This window comes from Oncorhynchus mykiss, chromosome 2 (assembly GCF_013265735.2).
Source record: "Oncorhynchus mykiss isolate Arlee chromosome 2, USDA_OmykA_1.1, whole genome shotgun sequence".
Classification (NCBI taxonomy): domain Eukaryota; kingdom Metazoa; phylum Chordata; class Actinopteri; order Salmoniformes; family Salmonidae; genus Oncorhynchus; species Oncorhynchus mykiss.
In genome coordinates, this window is record NC_048566.1 from 100,335,055 (window position 1) to 100,353,062 (window position 18,008).

At 40.6% G+C, this 18,008-nt stretch overlaps 2 protein-coding genes and 1 non-coding gene across 7 annotated transcripts in view; 1 reads left to right on the forward strand and 2 right to left on the reverse strand.

Annotated features, from left to right (window-relative positions):
• The window catches only part of ano3 (anoctamin 3), a 120,966-nt gene extending 115,024 nt beyond the window's left edge, over positions 1 to 5,942 (reverse strand). Inside the window, exons 1-3 of the mRNA XM_036960958.1 lie at positions 5,702 to 5,942; positions 3,327 to 3,465; positions 1,307 to 1,422 (exon numbers count right to left, since the gene is read on the reverse strand). The gene's annotated coding sequence lies outside the window, so the exon portion shown is untranslated. The remainder of the gene's footprint in view (positions 1 to 1,306; positions 1,423 to 3,326; positions 3,466 to 5,701) is intronic.
• Positions 5,943 to 7,495: 1,553 nt separating this feature from the next.
• Positions 7,496 to 16,892, forward strand: LOC110501220 (small VCP/p97-interacting protein). 5 transcript variants are annotated; one of them, XR_005039287.1, is made up of 6 exons: positions 7,496 to 7,751; positions 7,906 to 9,614; positions 9,945 to 9,995; positions 11,275 to 11,339; positions 13,324 to 13,443; positions 15,424 to 16,892. XR_005039287.1 is itself a non-coding variant. In XM_036960970.1 (5 exons), the coding sequence occupies exons 1-5, from the start codon at positions 7,598 to 7,600 to the stop codon at positions 15,430 to 15,432; spliced, it is 339 nt and encodes a 112-aa protein (XP_036816865.1). In that variant the 5' UTR covers positions 7,507 to 7,597; the 3' UTR covers positions 15,433 to 16,892. The 5 variants fall into 5 exon arrangements, 2 of the variants coding, with proteins under 2 accessions (XP_036816865.1, XP_021434250.2); XR_005039288.1 differs by having other exon boundaries at positions 7,533 to 7,751; positions 9,610 to 9,614; XM_036960970.1 differs by lacking the exon at positions 11,275 to 11,339 and having other exon boundaries at positions 7,507 to 7,751; positions 9,610 to 9,614.
• A 299-nt stretch (positions 16,893 to 17,191) lies between these two features.
• Positions 17,192 to 17,382, reverse strand: LOC118944188. The gene has a single exon (XR_005039502.1). It is a non-coding gene; the product is annotated as a U2 spliceosomal RNA (small nuclear RNA).
• Between the last annotated feature and the right edge of the window lie 626 nt (positions 17,383 to 18,008).

Here is an 18,008-nt window from a genome sequence, read left to right on the forward strand (position 1 = left end):
AGCCTACCTGGTTAAATAAAGGTGTTCTCAACTAGCCTACCTGGTTAAATAAAGGTGTTCTCAACTAGTCTACCTGGTTAAATAAAGGTGTTCTCAACTAGCCTACCTGGTTAAATAAAGGTGTTCTCAACTAGCCTACCTGGTTAAATAAAGGTGTTCTCAACTAGCCTACCTGGTTAAATAAAGGTGTTCTCAACTAGCCTACCTGGTTAAATAAAGGTGTTCTCAACTAGCCTACCTGGTTAAATAAAGGTGTTCTCAACTAGCCCACCTGGTTAAATAAAGGTGTTCTCAACTAGCCTACCTGGTTAAATAAAGGTGTTCTCAACTAGCCTACCTGGTTAAATAAAGGTGTTCTCAACTAGCCTACCTGGTTAAATAAAGGTGTTCTCAACTAGCCTACCTGGTTAAATAAAGGTGTTCTCAACTAGCCTACCTGGTTAAATAAAGGTGTTCTCAACTAGCCTACCTGGTTAAATAAAGGTGTTCTCAACTAGCCTACCTGGTTAAATAAAGGTGTTCTCAACTAGCCTACCTGGTTAAATAAAGGTGTTCTCAACTAGCCTACCTGGTTAAATAAAGGTGTTCTCAACTGGCCTACCTGGTTAAATAAAGGTGTTCTCAACTAGCCTACCTGGTTAAATAAAGGTGTTCTCAACTAGCCTACCTGGTTAAATAAAGGTGTTCTCAACTAGCCTACCTGGTTAAATAAAGGTGTTCTCAACTAGCCTACCTGGTTAAATAAAGGTGTTCTCAACTAGCCTACCTGGTTAAATAAAGGTGTTCTCAACTAGCCTACCTGGTTAAATAAAGGTGTTCTCAACTAGCCTACCTGGTTAAATAAAGGTGTTCTCAACTAGCCCACCTGGTTAAATAAAGGTGTTCTCAACTAGCCTACCTGGTTAAATAAAGGTGTTCTCAACTAGCCTACCTGGTTAAATAAAGGTGTTCTCAACTAGCCTACCTGGTTAAATAAAGGTGTTCTCAACTAGCCTACCTGGTTAAATAAAGGTGTTCTCAACTAGCCTACCTGGTTAAATAAAGGTGTTCTCAACTAGCCTACCTGGTTAAATAAAGGTGTTCTCAACTAGCCTACCTGGTTAAATAAAGGTGTTCTCAACTAGCCCACCTGGTTAAATAAAGGTGTTCTCAACTAGCCTACCTGGTTAAATAAAGGTGTTCTCAACTAGCCTACCTGGTTAAATAAAGGTGTTCTCAACTAGCCTACCTGGTTAAATAAAGGTGTTCTCAACTAGCCTACCTGGTTAAATAAAGGTGAAATAAAAAATGTAACATGTATACTTACGCTACAATATGACTCTTGAGCCTGATCAATGCTTGTGCATTGCTTGTCAATGCTGGTCTTCTTTCCAACTCGTTACTGGTGGAAACACTCTCAGGACACTCTGTTGTCTTTAGTATCTGAGGTCAGATAAAACGGATACACATTTGAGACACTACCTTCAGTTCAATATGTACAGTTGTAAACTTCCGACATCTATACTCGGTTTCACAATTCCTGATATTTAATCCTAGTAAGAATTTCCTGTTTTAGGTCAGTTAGGATCACCACTTTATTTTAAGTTTGTGAAATGTCAGAATAAAAGGAGAGAGAATTATTTATTTCCACTTTCATTTCTTTCATCATACCCAGTGGGTCAGAAGTTTACATACACTCAATTAGTGTTTGGTAGCATTGCCTTTAAATTGTTTAACATGGGTCAAACGTTTTGGGTAGCCTTCCCACAATAAGTTGGGTGAATTTTGGCCCATTCCTCTTGACAGAGCTGGTGTAACTGAGACAGGTTTATAGGCCTCCTTGCTTACACATGCTTTTTCAGTTCTGCCCACAAATGTTCTATAGGATTGAGGTCAGGGCTTTGTGATGGCCACACCAATACCTTGACTTTGTTTTCCTTAAGCCATTTTGCTACAACTTTGGAAGTATGCTTGGGGTCATTGTCCATTTGGAAGACCAATTTGCAGCAGGTAGCCTAGTGGTTAGAGCATTGGACAAGAAACCAAAAGGTTGAAAGATCAAATCCCTGAGCTGACAAGGTAAAAATCTGCCATTCTGCCCCTGAACAAGGCAGTTAACCCACTGTTCCTAGGCCGTCATTGAAAATAAGAATTTGTTCTTAACTGACTTGCCTAGTTAAATAAAAGGTTAAATAAATTAAACTAAAATTTGCGACCAAGCTTTAACTTCCTGACTGATGTCTTGGGATGTTGCTTCAATGTATCCACACAATGTTCCTCCTCAAGATGCCATCTATTTTGTGAAGTGCACCAGTCCCTCCTGCAGTAAAGCACCCCCACAACATGATGCTGCCACCCCCGTGCTTCATGGTTGTGATGGTGTTCTTCGGCTTGCAAGCCTCCCCCTTTTTCCTCAAAACATAATGATGGTCATTATGGCCAATAGTTCTATTTTTGTTTCATCAGACCAGAGGACATTTCTCCAAAAAGTACGATCTTTGTCCCCATGTGCAGTTGCAAACTGTAGTCTGGCTTTTTTATGGCGGTTTTGGAGCAGTGGCTTCTTCCTTTCTGAGCGGCCTTTCAGGTTATGTCGATATAGGACTCATTTTTACTGTGGATATAGATACTTTTGTACCCGTTTCCTCCAGCATCTTCACAAGGTCCTTTGCTGTTGTTCTGGGATTGATTTTCACTTTCGCACCAAAGTACGTTCATCTCTAGGAGACAGAACGCGTCTCCTTCCTGAGCGGTATAACGGCTATGTGGTCCCATGGTGTTTATACTGCATACTATTGTTTGTACAGATGAATGTGGTACCTTCAGGCATTTGGAAATTGATCCCAAGGATGAACCAGACTTGTGGAGGTCTACAATTTATTTTCCTGAGGTCTTGCCGGATTTCTTTTGATTTTCCCATGATGTCAAGCAAAGAGGCACTGAGTTTGAAGGTAGGCCTTGAAATACATCTACTGGTACACCTCCAATTGACTCAAATTAGCCTATCAGAAGCTTCTAAAGCCATGACATCATTTTCTGGAATTTTCCAAGCTGTTTGAAAGGCACAGTCAACTTAGTGTATGTGAACTTCTGACCCACTGGAATTGTGAATTCTAAGTGAAATAATCTGTCTGTAAAAAGTTGTTGGAAAAATGACTTGTGTCATGCACAATGTATATGTCCCAACCGACTTGCCGAAACTATAGCTTGTTAACAAGAAATTTGTGGAGTGGTTGAAAAACGAGTTTTAATTACTCAATGACTGAGAAAATATGTAATTATGATAGCTAGGTCTATTTAACCTGAATGGATCATTAGTCATGTTAGCTAGCTAGCTTTTTACTTACAGTTTTTGGTCAGCCACAATGCCTTTCCCATTTGTCCAGCAAAAAGCAATTCCATTCAGCGCTGGCTGCACGCGCTGCTAGACTTGCTAAACAGCTGCAACAATCCTCATTGACAAGTTTGCCTGATCACTTTGACCTTCTGGATTTGGAGAATTAACGCAGCATCAATAACCTTTAACAATCCAACCGTGCTAAACCAACTAACTGACCCAACGCCTGCAACCACCAGTCATCCAAACAACCCAGCGTTTTGTGTAGTGTGAATGCATATGAATATATTGAAGGGGAGAAATAAAAGGGGGAAAGATGTAGTCTAAACAATTTCCCAATTACTGTTTGCATGGTCAAATAAAGTGCAAATTATATATTTGTTATTATTGGAAATAGATTGACATTCATGTACAGTACCAGTCAAACGTTTGGACACACCTCCTCATTCCAGGGTTTTTCTTTATTTTTTACTATTTTTCGACATTATAGAATAATAGTGAAGACGTCAAAACTATGAAATAACACATATGGAATCATGTGGTAACCAGAAAAGTGTTAAACAAATCAAAGTAACCACCCTTTGCCTTGATGACAGTTTTGCACTCTTGGCATTCTCTCAACCAGCTCAACCAGCTTCACCTGAAATGCTTTTCCAACAGCCTTGAAGGAGTTCCCACATATGCTGAGCACTTGTTGGCTGCTTTTCCTTCACACTGCGGTCCAACTCATCCCAAACCATCTCAATTGGGTTGAGGTCAGGTGATTGTGGAGGCCAGGTCATCTGATGCAGCACTCCATCACTCTCCTTCTTGGTCAAATATCCATTACTGTCACGTCTGCTCCCCCTCTCTGGAGCTCGAGGTCACCAGGCTGCTCATCATTACGCACACCAGCACTTCAGTGGACTCCATCACATCATTGAAAGTGCCAACCCAATATCTGTCACTTCCTCAGTTTCATTCCTATGTCTGCATTGATGTTGTTTTTGTTTCTCTTGTCCAGATGCTTTGTTTCATGTCTATTATTTATTACATCCGAACCCGGTACTCGCATCCCATCTCCCAGCGTCTGTAGTTACGGAACTGTTACACTTACACAGTCTAGAGGTGTGTTGGGTCATTGTCCGGTTGAAAAACAAATGATAGTCCCACTAAGCGTAAACCATATGGGATGGCGTATCGCTACACATGCAGAGATCATCCGCACACCTACTATGCGTCTCACAAAAAAATACATTGTTGTTTGGGACCAAAAATCTCAAATTTGGATTCATCCGACCAAACGACAGATCCACTGTTCTAATGTCCATTGCTCGTGTTTCTTGGCCCAATCAAGTCTTCTTATTGGTGTCCTTTAGTAGTGGTTTCTTTGCAGCAATTTGACCACGAAGGCCTGATTCACGCAGTCTCCTCTGAACAGTTGATGTTGAGATGTGTCAGTTACTTGAACTCTGTGAAGCATTTATTTGGGCTGCAATTTCTGAAGCTGGTAACTCTAATGAACTGATCCTCTGCAGCAGAGGTAACTCTGGGTCTTTCTTTCCTGTGGTGGTCCTCATGAGAGCCAGTTTCATCACAGCGCTTGATGGTGTTTGCAACTGCACTTGAAGAAACTTTCAAAGTTCCTGAAATGTTCAGTATTGACTGACCTTCATGTCTTAAAGTAATGATGGACTGTCTTTTCTCTTTGCTTATTTAAACTGTTCTTGCCATAATATGGACTTGATCTTTTACCAAATAGGGCTATCTTCTGTATACCATCCCTACCTTGTCACAACACAACTGATTGGCTCAAACACATTAAGAAGGAAATAAATTTCACAAATTCACTTTTAAGAAGGCACACCTGTTAATTGGAATGCATTCCAGGTGACTCCCTCGTGAAGCTGGTTAAGAGAATGCTGAGTGTGCAAAGCTGTCATCAAAGCAAAGGGTGGCGATTTAGAAGAATCTCAAATAGATTTTGATGTGTTTAACATTTTTTTTGGTTACTACATGATTCCATTTGTGGTATTTCATGTCTTCACTATTATTCTACAATGTAGAAAATAGTTTTTAAAAAAAAGAGAAACCCATGAATGAGTAGGTGTCCAAACTTTTGACATGTATTGTGTATTATTAGGCTAGCGCGTAACATTCCAAATTAATAGCACCGCGCTGCATTGTGCCTCCGAAATAATTTGTGATCATCGAAATTATAGTGGCTGAAATCTAATTCATGAGAAATGGAAACGGTAGAGTCAACACGAGAGTCGCTTCGCTTTTTTAGGAAAACTTATGTCAGACAAAAAAAGGCTATCCCCGTGCCATTGAAGCGGAAGATAACCCCTTTATAATTATTCCAAAAAGAAAGTATTTTAAAAGTGAAGTTGGTGGTAGCCCTACCTGTCGGCGTTGAGGAGAGTTCGAGTCCGGGATCCACTGAATGAAACCGAATTTGAATATTCATGACGCAATTCCGGTAGCCTAACCTCGGAGAAATGACGCCATTAGGCTAACTGATACACATGAAATTAAATATGGTTCCCCGAAACGGAGGACATTGACGCACTGGCCTTTGACATGTTCAGCATAGCGGTATTCATGGGTGGGGTTTGAAATTCGATTGGTTATGGGTCTGACAGCATTACATAATAAAACGCCTATTGATTATTGATTGGTGAAGTGGTGAAATCTGTGGAGAAAATACTAGCCTACTTAACTGAACAGGGCTAATCAAAGATGACAAAATGTGATCATAGGCTATATTTCAAATCATCTCATTTACAGGAATATTTACATATACTATACAAGTCTGTACAGATCTCTTGATTTACATGTACATGTCAATGGATTACACACATAAAGATGCATAGCTGTGAAGTCTATCCATCTGAAATGATCTTGTCCAGGATATACTTTTGTAAATAACATGTAGGCAACAGTAGTACAGAAGAGTGTATTTTTTTTCATTATACATGTCCTTTTTTATTGATTTTGAAGGAACAGGTCACATGCCCCTCCTATGCTCTCTTAAACCCCAAATCATGCAGCAAAGGGATGACGTTCCATGAGAGAAACTAAAAATAATTTAAAAAACGGACAGTGGAGTCGTTTTTTTGGGCTATGATAATGAAATCAATAATATTCTATTTGCTGGACACCCATCCCAACTGCATGAAAACACTGGTGTTCCAATACTTATTTTTGCAGTTCGACACAGATTATCAGATCTCACAACACCTGCATAGACGCGCAGAATTTTGCCTTCAAAATAAAAGTCGGCGGTATGACGCTATGTGTGAACTAATATTTTTTTGCAGCTTTGAATAGTGCATAATGTTAAAATGATGTAAAAAAATATAACTACAAGTGGGAAAATTCTAAACGAAAGACAAATACTACATTATATAAGATAGATAACATTATAAGGTTTAGCACATTGAGGAAAGGTTGGAGTTGAAGTAAATTAATGTCAAGAACATAGCCTACTGGTAAAAAAAAAATATATATACAAATACATACAGATTTAAATAATAAAAAACATGGCACAAACAAATTGCACTTTACAGGAAAAAAGGTTGATTGTGTGTCCATAAAACCCAGGTTTAGTCTACTCACTAGAGTCCCTAGTCCAGTCTACTCACTAGAGTCCCTAAAATACAAATCATTTTAAACAAAATGCTAGGTCATAGGAAATGTTGCTGGATTTTTACTGTGGTCAAACAGCTTAAAATGGGATGCCTGGAAACTATACGGTACAAACATAGCACTGTACAGGAAAAACGATTAATACGGAATAACAGATTGTTGCTAGCCTTTCTCCACCCATTCCCATTGACCACGACACAAATCACTGTATATGTAATACATAGTGGCAAAACTCTGTATTATTCAGAACCCCATGACATGACTCCGATATATACATTCTACAGACACCCCTGAGTATTTCCTACAATACTTTTACTGAGGCACCCAGAATATTTGTTGCTCTATTTAGCAGATATGTATTCCATTTGCGATGATTCGCATTGGGGACATTAATTTGACCTTAGAACATATTTTAAAAAACAAATGCAACTTAAATATGAATATATGAATATAAATATGAATCATTGTTAATGTTTAGACAATAGTTGTTCATATATCATGAATAAATACACATTTTTCTAATATTACTTCGGGGACTTTTATTTTGAACGTTTCTTAACTCCCGTACTGCGGAAGTACTTTTTTTGTGTGTGTGTGTTGCTGACGGCAAACTGGTGACTCGTGGTCACGGGGCGGCAGCTTCGATCGCACATGGCAGACTACAAAGGGGTTGTGTTTCAGATCGCAAAGCCGCAAAACGGTTCACAAATATATTCAGAACACACTATGCAGTGGTTTTGGTTGGACAGTTGGAAAAACCTGCTGATGAGAGAGGTTGGAGGTTGGCCCTTCCGTGGTGATGAAGGTCTGTTCCTCCATGGTTACTCCCCAAATCCCGTTGTTGATCTAACCTTGGTAGAGAAAAGGAAAGATTGGTCAGAAGTCAGTGATATAGTGAAACTGGTTGACAATTATATTGGTAGAAGGTTTTTTTTATGCATTTTTACCACTTTTCACAGATGGATCCAAGGACCCAGATAGTGGGTGCACATTTACATTCCTGAATTTGATGTGCAGAAGACAGATGATCTGTCAGTATACTCAGTTGAACTGTTGGCAAAACATTTACATTTGAGTCCTTTAATAATAATTTTTTTAATCAGCTCGGGGGCTTGAACTTGCAACCTTCCGGTTACTAGTCCAACACTAATCACTAGGCTACCATTTAGCAAAGCAACTTACAGGAGTAATTGGGGTTAAAGGCACATAAGATTTTCCACCTAGTCGGCTTGAAGATTCAAACCAGCAACCATTCGGTTACTGGCCCAACACTCTTAACCACTAACTGCCTGCCACCCTAGTTGCCCTCCAGTGGGTGGAGGACGTACAACCTGTGTAGAATTATAGTATGATCATATTCTCTGTCTGTATCAAATAGTTTATCACCTGGTCAATCTAATAGGAGTGACCTACTATTGGAGGTATTCATGTTATCATGGAGAATGGAGAGACTGGGTGTAGTAGTGAGATACTGTTGGGTCCCAATACATTTGGGAATAAAATTGTAGACCAGTTAGCCAAAAGAGCTTTAAAACTAGATATAATTGATATTAGTGTTCCACTGGGTAGAGGTGAGGCCAAATGTAAGATCAGAGCAATTTTGATAGATGTGTGGCAGAAGAAATTGGATTTGGAGCCCAAGGGCCGGCATTTATATGCCCTCCAAGAAAGGTTGGTGGACCAAGATTCTAAGGTCAGATTAGGAAGGAAGAGGTGGTGTTTTCTCGACTGCGCCTAGGACAGTGTTGGGCCAGTAACTGAAAGGTTGCTAGATCAAACCCCTGAGCTGACAAGGTAAAAATCTGTTGTTCTACCCCTGAACAAGACAGTTAACCCACTGTTCCCCAGTAGGCCGTCATTGTAAATAAGAATTTGTTCTTAACTGACTTGCCTAGTTAAATGATTTTTTTTTTTACATTGAACTGGTCATTACATCTGGTTGGCAACATGTGAATGGTTTGTGTCTGGAGTGTATGGTCAATGAAACGATGGAGCATGTATTGTTGTAAGTATGTTGAAGAGAGGGAAAGACTGAAGGGTTGGAGAGGTTTGGAAGGGGGATGAGGGAGGTTTTTTGTAGAAGTTAGTAGGGCTCTTTTTTACTTCTTTTTTCTCAGAAGTACTGAGTTAGGTAGGAGGATTTAGAAATGTTGTGATTGACCAGACACTCCAGCACAATAGGTGGGGGTCAAACACCTTTTAACGTTTGTTTGCGGACCCCCGTTATATCATAGAAGAATAACAAGCCCGTCTGAGTTCTTATTTGTTCTTGAACACAGCTCATATTCTGTGTTTACATTGGCGAAGTCTTCCCCCCCTACCCTGTCTTTCAAGTGGCCGTTTTTCCAAATGACCCCGTCGTTTCAACAAGTGGTTAGATGGAGAGAAAATATATCAAGTGCTTATAGTTAGTTAGCGCGTAGATTTATCAAAAGCAGAGTGGGTAGACACTTTCTGTCGATGTGCACAAGACTAACTAACTAACTTAACTAGCCCATTTCGCCTGCTGGGTTCTTCTAGATGTAGCGAACTAACGTTAAGTAGCTCAATCTAGTCAACAAACATTCAACACTGAAAGTAAACATTTTGATTTCCTTACTCAAATATGGGGATGTGTTTACCGTGCCATGGTGGATCTGGAAACGACTTGTCCCCCACACCAGATCGAGTAAGTAACTAGTTACAGTAGCTAGGTTCATTATTAGCTTGGGTGCTGGCGGTAACTAGCGAGTTACACTTTATATATTTATATACACTATTGTCCATGTTTCAGGTCAACATCGTAAACAAATTGTACATATAGTTGGATTCCAAAATGAAACAATGTAACATAAAACAGCATAACCAACAAACACCAAAACAATCAGATTTATACGTTCCCATTCAGATCTCTGCTCTTCAGGTCTCTCGTTTAATATATATTTTTTCTCATGAATTTCATTAACATTATTATTATTTTTTTCCTTATACTCAACATCATGTTCCGCTTCCTTCCCAGGAGACAAGGAGAAGTCAGCTGACAGAGACAGCTGAGCAGAGACAGAAAGAGGTATGTATGACTGTTTTGGACCAGTTTTTATGACAACCATATAAGGTAGGCTTACACTGGTACAGCGACGGGCGGACACAGATTAAGCCTAGTCCAGGACTGAAAAGCATTTTCCATGGAGATTCACCGTTAAACTTTTCTTTTTTTTAGACCAGGACTAGGATTAATCTGTGTCCAGGAAACCAGTCCTATATAGCCTACACATGGTGGTCCTGTGTGGCTCAGTTGGATTAGGGTGTGGTGAGGTTGTGGGTTCAGTTCCCACAGGGATCCTGTACACCACTGTACCAAGAGTCATTTAGCTTGGATGGGTGTCTTCTAAGTGGCATACTGTAGACAACCACTGAACAGTCAGTAGAGCTGGGCGATACGGACAAAAATCCATATTGGGATAAATTGCCTGAATTGATGCAATAACGATAAAGTTTATAACAAAAACATTTTAAACTACTACTAGTTGGATGGTTGTAGCCATTAATTGTTCCATTAACAATCAGTCATATTTCATTTCAAACACATTTCTCTAGTATAGGCTACTTATCGTAATGAACGATATCTGCAAAATGCCTGTGATAAGTGATCGGTATGGTTTATCATCTCAACTCTACTAGTTAATCTCAGCAGCCAGCCACTCTCCAAGTCTTGTTATTCGTATAGCGTAGAAGAGCTTACTGAGTCTGCTGGGAGAAGAGAGAAGGCTATCCTTTTTACACTGTCGTGTTAACTGACCGAAAAATCCTACTGTGCTGGCTCCAATCCTTTCCCAGCACGGTTCCAGCAGCTACAGATGTAGGATCTTACTGTGATCACCCTGTTGCAGGAGAACTGTCCTGCAATGCAGGTCATTTAAAACTTGCAGTGTATTTTGAGATTTAAAAAGTATTGTGAAGTTTGTAATTTTCGCTGTGAAATTTCAGACTCGATTATTCCCTTACGAAAAATGTATCAACTCCTACAAAAAAATAAATTATAATACACATAATAATTCACATTTCCTGTTGCTGCATGATTAAGTTCGGGCTGTAGCAAACTGTCTCATATTAAGATCCTACATCTGTACGGTAGATGTGCCGTGTAACCAGGTCAGCACACTGCAGCTTGATTCGGCTCAGTAGTGTGAAAAGGTTAGCCTATATAACGAGCCTTGAACCAAGAAATCCAATCTAGAAATCCAATTTATGGTGTTTGTACCCTGTTGTTGCAAGGCTACTAATGTCTCTTCAATCATAATGTTTAGTAGCTCCTCATAAGACTGGTGGGTATTTTTACTGTTATACAGAAATTCTTCAGTCAAAGCCAATTGTATCCAACCCATAAAGCATGTCGGCCTACTAAAGCATCGAGGTGAGTATGAAGACCATGTTCTCAATGTCTTGACCTGGCTGGTATTTCCTCCCACCTCCCACACCACCCACCTCTCACTTCTGACGCTGCACACTTTGTCATTCTGTCTTAACCTTTTAAAAACGTTCCTTACCCTAGTTCCCAATCTGTTTGTGCTGTCTTGCCAGCTCCAATGGTTATTGTCATTCCTTTGACCACAGGAGTTGGCAAGATGGCACAAAGAGATCTGGAACCAGGCTATAGCTTATGCTTTCCCTGACACAACAACACTTTATACTGGAGCTTAATGCCTCTAACAGATCTGGGACCAGGCTATAGCTTATGCTTTCCCTGACACAACAACACTATATACTGGAGCTTAATGCCTCTAACAGATCTGGGACCAGGCTATAACTTATGCTTTCCCTGACACAACAACACTATATACTGGAGCTTAATGCCTCTAACAGATCTGGGACCAGGCTATAGCTTATGCTTTCCCTGACACAACAACACTATATACTGGAGCTTAATGCCTCTAACAGATCTGGGACCAGGCTATAGCTTATGCTTTCCCTGACACAACAACACTATATACTGGAGCTTAATGCCTCTAACAGATCTGGGACCAGGCTATAGCTTATGCTTTCCCTGACACAACAACACTATATACTGGAGCTTAATGCCTCTAACAGATCTGGGACCAGGCTATAGCTTATGCTTTCCCTGACACAACAACACTATATACTGGAGCTTAATGCCTCTAACAGATCTGGGACCAGGCTATAGCTTATGCTTTCCCTGACACAACAACACTTTATACTGGAGCTTAATGCCTCTAACAGATCTGGGACCAGGCTATAACTTATGCTTTCCCTGACACAACAACACTTTATACTGGAGCTTAATGCCTCTAACAGATCTGGGACCAGGCTATAGCTTATGCTTTCCCTGACACAACAACACTATATACTGGAGCTTAATGCTTCTAACAGATCTGGGACCAGGCTATAGCTTATGCTTTCCCTGACACAACAACACTATATACTGGAGCTTAATGCCTCTAACAGATCTGGGACCAGGCCAATGGCGAGCACTATCCTCTCTCAGGAAGTCTGACATCTGGCTGCTCTATCCAATGGCGAGCACTATCCTCTCTCAGGAAGTCTGACATCTGGCTGCTCTATCCAATGGTGAGCACTATCCTCTCTCAGGAAGCTCAGTTTGATATGCAACGCTTCGGTATCTAGCATTTAACCTTACAAACAGAATTATGTTCAACATAATATTTCTAGTCAGATAATGACATGCACATGTAGGCCTGTATTCCCATAAAACTCTTGTCTGTAAAAGCTCTCAGTTATGAGAGACCCATTTCTGAAAAGATCAAGGAAGTGAAGTGAACGGAAGACAATGAATTAACTTGTTTCAACTGAACACATGATGAGAGACGTTAGTGTTGACTATACTGTTACAAGTCTATGGGCCATGGTCTAAAGTAGTGCACTATATAGGGAATAGGGTTCTATAGGGCTCTGGTCTAAAGTAGTGTACTATATATAGGGAATAGGGTTGTATAGGGCTCTGGTCTAAAGTAGTGCACTGTATAGGGAATAGGATTCTATAGGGCTCTGGTCTAAAGTAGTGCACTATACAGGGAGTAGGGTTCTATAGGGCTCTGGTCTAAAGTAGTGCACTATACAGGGAGTAGGGTTCTATAGGGCCCTGGTCTAAAGTAGTGCACTATATAGGGTTCTATAGGGCCCTGGTCTAAAATAGTGCACTATATAGGGAATATGGTTCTATAGGGCCCTGGTCTAAAGTAGTGCACTGTATATAGGGAATATGGTTCTATAGGGCTCTGGTCTAAAGTAGTGCACTATATAGGGAATAGGGTTCTATAGGGCACTGGTCTAAAGTAGTGCACTATATAGGGAATAGAGTGCCAGTGGGGACACAACCGTGTGTCTGTAGCTGCCATTCTGACCTCTCCATCTCCTCTTAGACAACCTCCAGGGGCGTCAAAAACCCCCAAGCAGTTGAGAGAAATAAAAAGAATAAGGAGATGGAGAAACAAGAGATGAGACCGTCTCCACCTGGAGGAGGAGGAGGAGGAGGGCTGAAGGTTAGTCCTCGTATTTTCAATACAGTGAACACAGATTATGTCATGTCACAGTCTGCCTGCAACTTCAAGAAGTGAGTCTCAACGAATCGGCACACCTTTGAGAAAGGCAAGATGGCCTAACCTTGTATTCTTTGCTGGCTTATAGATATTATATAAAATAAAATGAATGAATCATATACAGTGGGGAGAACAAGTATGACACACTGCCGATTTTGCAGGTTTTCCTACTTACAAAGCATGTAGAGGTCTGTAATTTTTATCATAGGTACACTTAAACTGTGAGAGAAGGAATCTAAAACAAAAATCCAGAAAATCACATTGTATGATTTTTAAGTAATTAATTTGCATTTTATTGCATGACATAAGTATTTGATACATCAGAAAAGCAGAACTTAATATTTGGTACAGAAACCTTTGTTTGCCAATTAGAGATCATACGTTTCCTTGACCAGGTTTGCACACACTGCAGCAGGGATTTTGGCCCACTCCTCCATACAGACCTTATCCAGATCCTTCAGGTTTCATGGCTGTCGCGGGGCAATACGGACTTTCAGCTCCCTCCAAAGATTTTCTATTGGGTTCAGGTCTGGAGACTGGCTAGGCCACTCCAGGACCTTGAGATGCTTCTTACGGAGCCACTCCTTAGTTGCCCTGGCTGTGTGTTTCGGGTCGTTGTCATGCTGGAAGACCCAGCCACGACCCATCTTCAATGCTCTTACTGAGGGAAGGAGGTTGTTGGCCAAGATTTTGCGATACATGGCCCCATCCATCCTCCCCTCAATACGGTACAGTCGTCCTGTCCCCTTTGCAGAAAAGCATCCCCAAAGAATGATGTTTCCACCTCCATGCTTCACGGTTGGGATGGTGTTCTTGGGGTTGTACTCATCCTTCTTCCTCCAAACACGGCAAGTGGAGTTTAGACCATTAAGCTCTATTTTTGTCTCATCAGACCACATGACCTTCTCCCATCCCTCCTCTGGATCATCCAGATGGTCATTGGCAAACTTCAGACGGGCCTGGACATGCGCTGGCTTGAGCAGGGGGACCTTGCGTGCGCTGCAGGATTTGAATCAATGACGGCGTAGTGTGTTACAAATGGTTTTCTTTGAGACTGTGGTCCCAGCTTCAGGTCAATGACCAGGTCCTGCCTTGTAGTTCTGGGCTGATCCCTCACCTTCCTCATGATCATTGATGCCCCACGAGGTGAGATCTTGCATGGAGCCCCAGACCGAGGGTGATTGACCGTCATCTTGAACTTCTTCCATTTTCTAATAACTGCGCCAACAGTTGTTGCCATCTCACCAAGCTGCTTGCCTATTGTCCTGTAGCCCATCCCAGCCTTGTGCAGGTCTACAATTTTATGCCTGATGTCCTTACACAGATCTCTGGTCTTGGCCATTGTGGAGAGGTTGGAGTCTGTTTGATTGAGTGTGTGGACAGGTGTCTTTTATACAGGTAATGAGTGGAGAACAGGAGGCTTCTTAAAGAAAAACTAACAGGTCTGTGAGAGTTGGAATTCTTACTGGTTGGTAGGTGATCAAATACTTATGCAATAAAATGCAAATAAATTACTCAAATCATACAATGTGATTTTCTGGATTTTTGTTTTAGATTCCGTCTCTCACAGTGGAAGTGTACCTATGATACAAATGACAGACCTCTACATGCTTTGTAAGTAGGAAACACTGCCAATTTTGCAGGTTATCAAATACTTGTTCTCCCCACTTGTAGGTAATTTGTTTTGAGTTAGAACCGTTAAATGATGCAGCCCGAAACATAAAGGCTTTTTAATGTCTCCGACTACATGAATGGCTGGATCTGGTTTATGTAGGCCACATATCACCCACTTGTTGTTGGAATGTTTCCTGTTTCTCTCAACAGGTCATTTATTTGTCTGAGTACACTTTTCCCCTTTGAGGAGATGAGCTGTGTCTATTCCAATCCTTTAATACCAGTTTTTCTTCTGTTTTGTAATGGCAGGTAGGCTAAAGATGGACATGGAGAGATCCTGGAAGTCTCAATCTAGACTGAGGTTCAGCTAACAACATGAAGAGTGTTGGTACCAGTTGACTTGAAAAGGCTTTTTTTGGGTGTTGGCCCTTCTACTACATTTTTTAAATATTTTTAAATGCAAGCTTATTTTTTTAGAGGGGATTGTTTGCCAGGCTTCGACACTGGTAAATGAATAAAGATTCTACTGCCCAATGTTGGCAGTGTGAATCACAGGACATGCCTCCCTTAATGCCAAGATATACAAGAGAATATGCAAGCCAGCCAATGGAGCTTTGGAACAGACAGGCTGGCATAGCTATGAATAGAATATACACACTCAGAGGAAATATGCTCACACTACATCTATAAACTGTACCAGGCATCTTGCCTCTCTCTTTGTCCTCTCTCCTCACGCTCCTCCTTCTTTCTCTCAGCCATTTCAACTTGGCCAGCTTTAACACCATGGTGCTTACTTCTTCTGAGGAATATTCTCATTATTGTGACCTATTTACTGTATAGTACATTTTCCTTCTAAAATGATTTTATGCAACAAAGTCCTTTAATGTTCAAAATAGGCCTAGATGATTCAAATGACGTTTTCATGCACCAGCACTATTCAGTTTACTTGTCTATTGTAGATCAGTGTGAAAAGAACTACATTTCCCATAGCTACTGATGAACCACGTGATGTTTTAGAGTTCATGCACCAGCACTATTCAGTTTACTTTTCTATTGTAGATCAGTGTGAAAAGAACTACATTTCCCATAGCTACTGATGAACCACGTGAATGTTTTAGAGTTCATGCACCAGCACTATTCAGTTTACTTTTCTATTGTAGATCAGTGTGAAAAGAACTACATTTCCCATAGCTACTGATGAACCACGTGATGTTTTAGAGTTCATGCACCAGCACTATTTGTTTGTATGTATCTACTCGGATTTTGAAAATACAAACTAACTTTCTGTTTTGTCTGCTTGGACTCAAGAGACAAGTATAGTCGCGTTAATCTTTTTTTGCAAGCAGTCGTGTTCTTTCGATGAATGTATTTGCAATTTGAACGGTATAATATAATTTTGATGAATGCATTTTACGTTTTAAAAAGACAACTACATTTTGAAAATCCATGTACTGTTTTGCAACAGCTCTCTCTGTTTTATGGACGCTGTTTTGACAACCTTGTTCCAAAAAAACCGAATGGTTTAGACCGTTGTTCCCTGATTTAAATAGTTTAAGAGTACAGGTGCCATGAGGGACAGAAATGCTGACAGCACCTGGTATTCCCAGGCAGTCTCCCATCCTAGGACTAACCAGGCCTGACCTTGCTTAGCTTCCGAGACCGGGCGTATTGTATTGTAATGTGTATATATGATGCACGTAAACACTTCACTGTACCGTTTACACCCTGTATCCTGTGCACGTGACAAATAAACGTTGATGATGATCAACTCACCATTCCTATCAGTTGTCATAGTCAATATAATGACTAACCTGTACCCCCTCACATTGACTCGTTATTGTTATTGTTACTTTTTTAAATGTTCTTAAAACTGCATTGTTGGTTAAGGAATTGTAAGTAAAATATTACGGTAAAGTTGTATTCGGCGCATGTGACAAATATAACTTTCTTAGATTAATTGGGTGACTGACTTGACCACCACTGTCGAGGCATCATTGACATAGATTTACTTAAACGCATCATGATTCTGATAAAAGAACCATCTGGTTAACTTAGTCTACTTTTCCTTTACAACGGCAGGGGGTGCACCTTTCCTGGAGATACTGCAATACCAAGTCGATGCGTGGAGTGGACGGAGCAAGCCCCTATTCCACCTCCCTATTCCAAAAAACAATTTAATATATGGTCCCCAGATAGGGGACGTATCAGATATTAAACTGATAAGAACAGAAACTACACTTGATCTTAGCCAAAAGGCCGAGAAGCGATACCGCAATGCTTTCGGGAGGAAGGTGCCGTTCTCAGACACGTCAAATCCGGTAACGGTTACACCAAAATGAGCTCTGTACACTTTACAACAAATATCAAAGATGATGCTATTTAAATGAATGGTGACATAGACTGGGATTTGATCAACGTCGGGAAAAGACACTTTTCACTGTTACAATGTAACATATTGGAAGGTTCCAAAGTGACGTGGACATCCGCCCTCCAATCGGAAACGAGACAAATCCTTATTGAGTTCAAACCAGATTTACAGCTAAATTGGAATAAGAATCTATCAAATAGGGGTGGGAAAAACAATTTGTAGATAATAAAACTGACATAACATGTTATCTTTTATAAACTGTCTCTGGACACGTTGATGCCACAAGGAACTAAAATAATTGTCCACTTGGTGGCGCCCGACTTCCACCGACCGTCGCCTTGTTCAAGCTGTACTATGTGTTCAATCAAAATGCATTTTAATGTTGAACCACTCGACTTCAATTCCAACGTCATCAACGTCATCCAACGTCTCCTGCGCTGGAGAGATGAGAGTTGCAGGCTCATGTCTATCAGAGCAGAGAGAGAGAGAGATCATAGAAAGTGAATCTCATTCTAGTTTGGTGAGA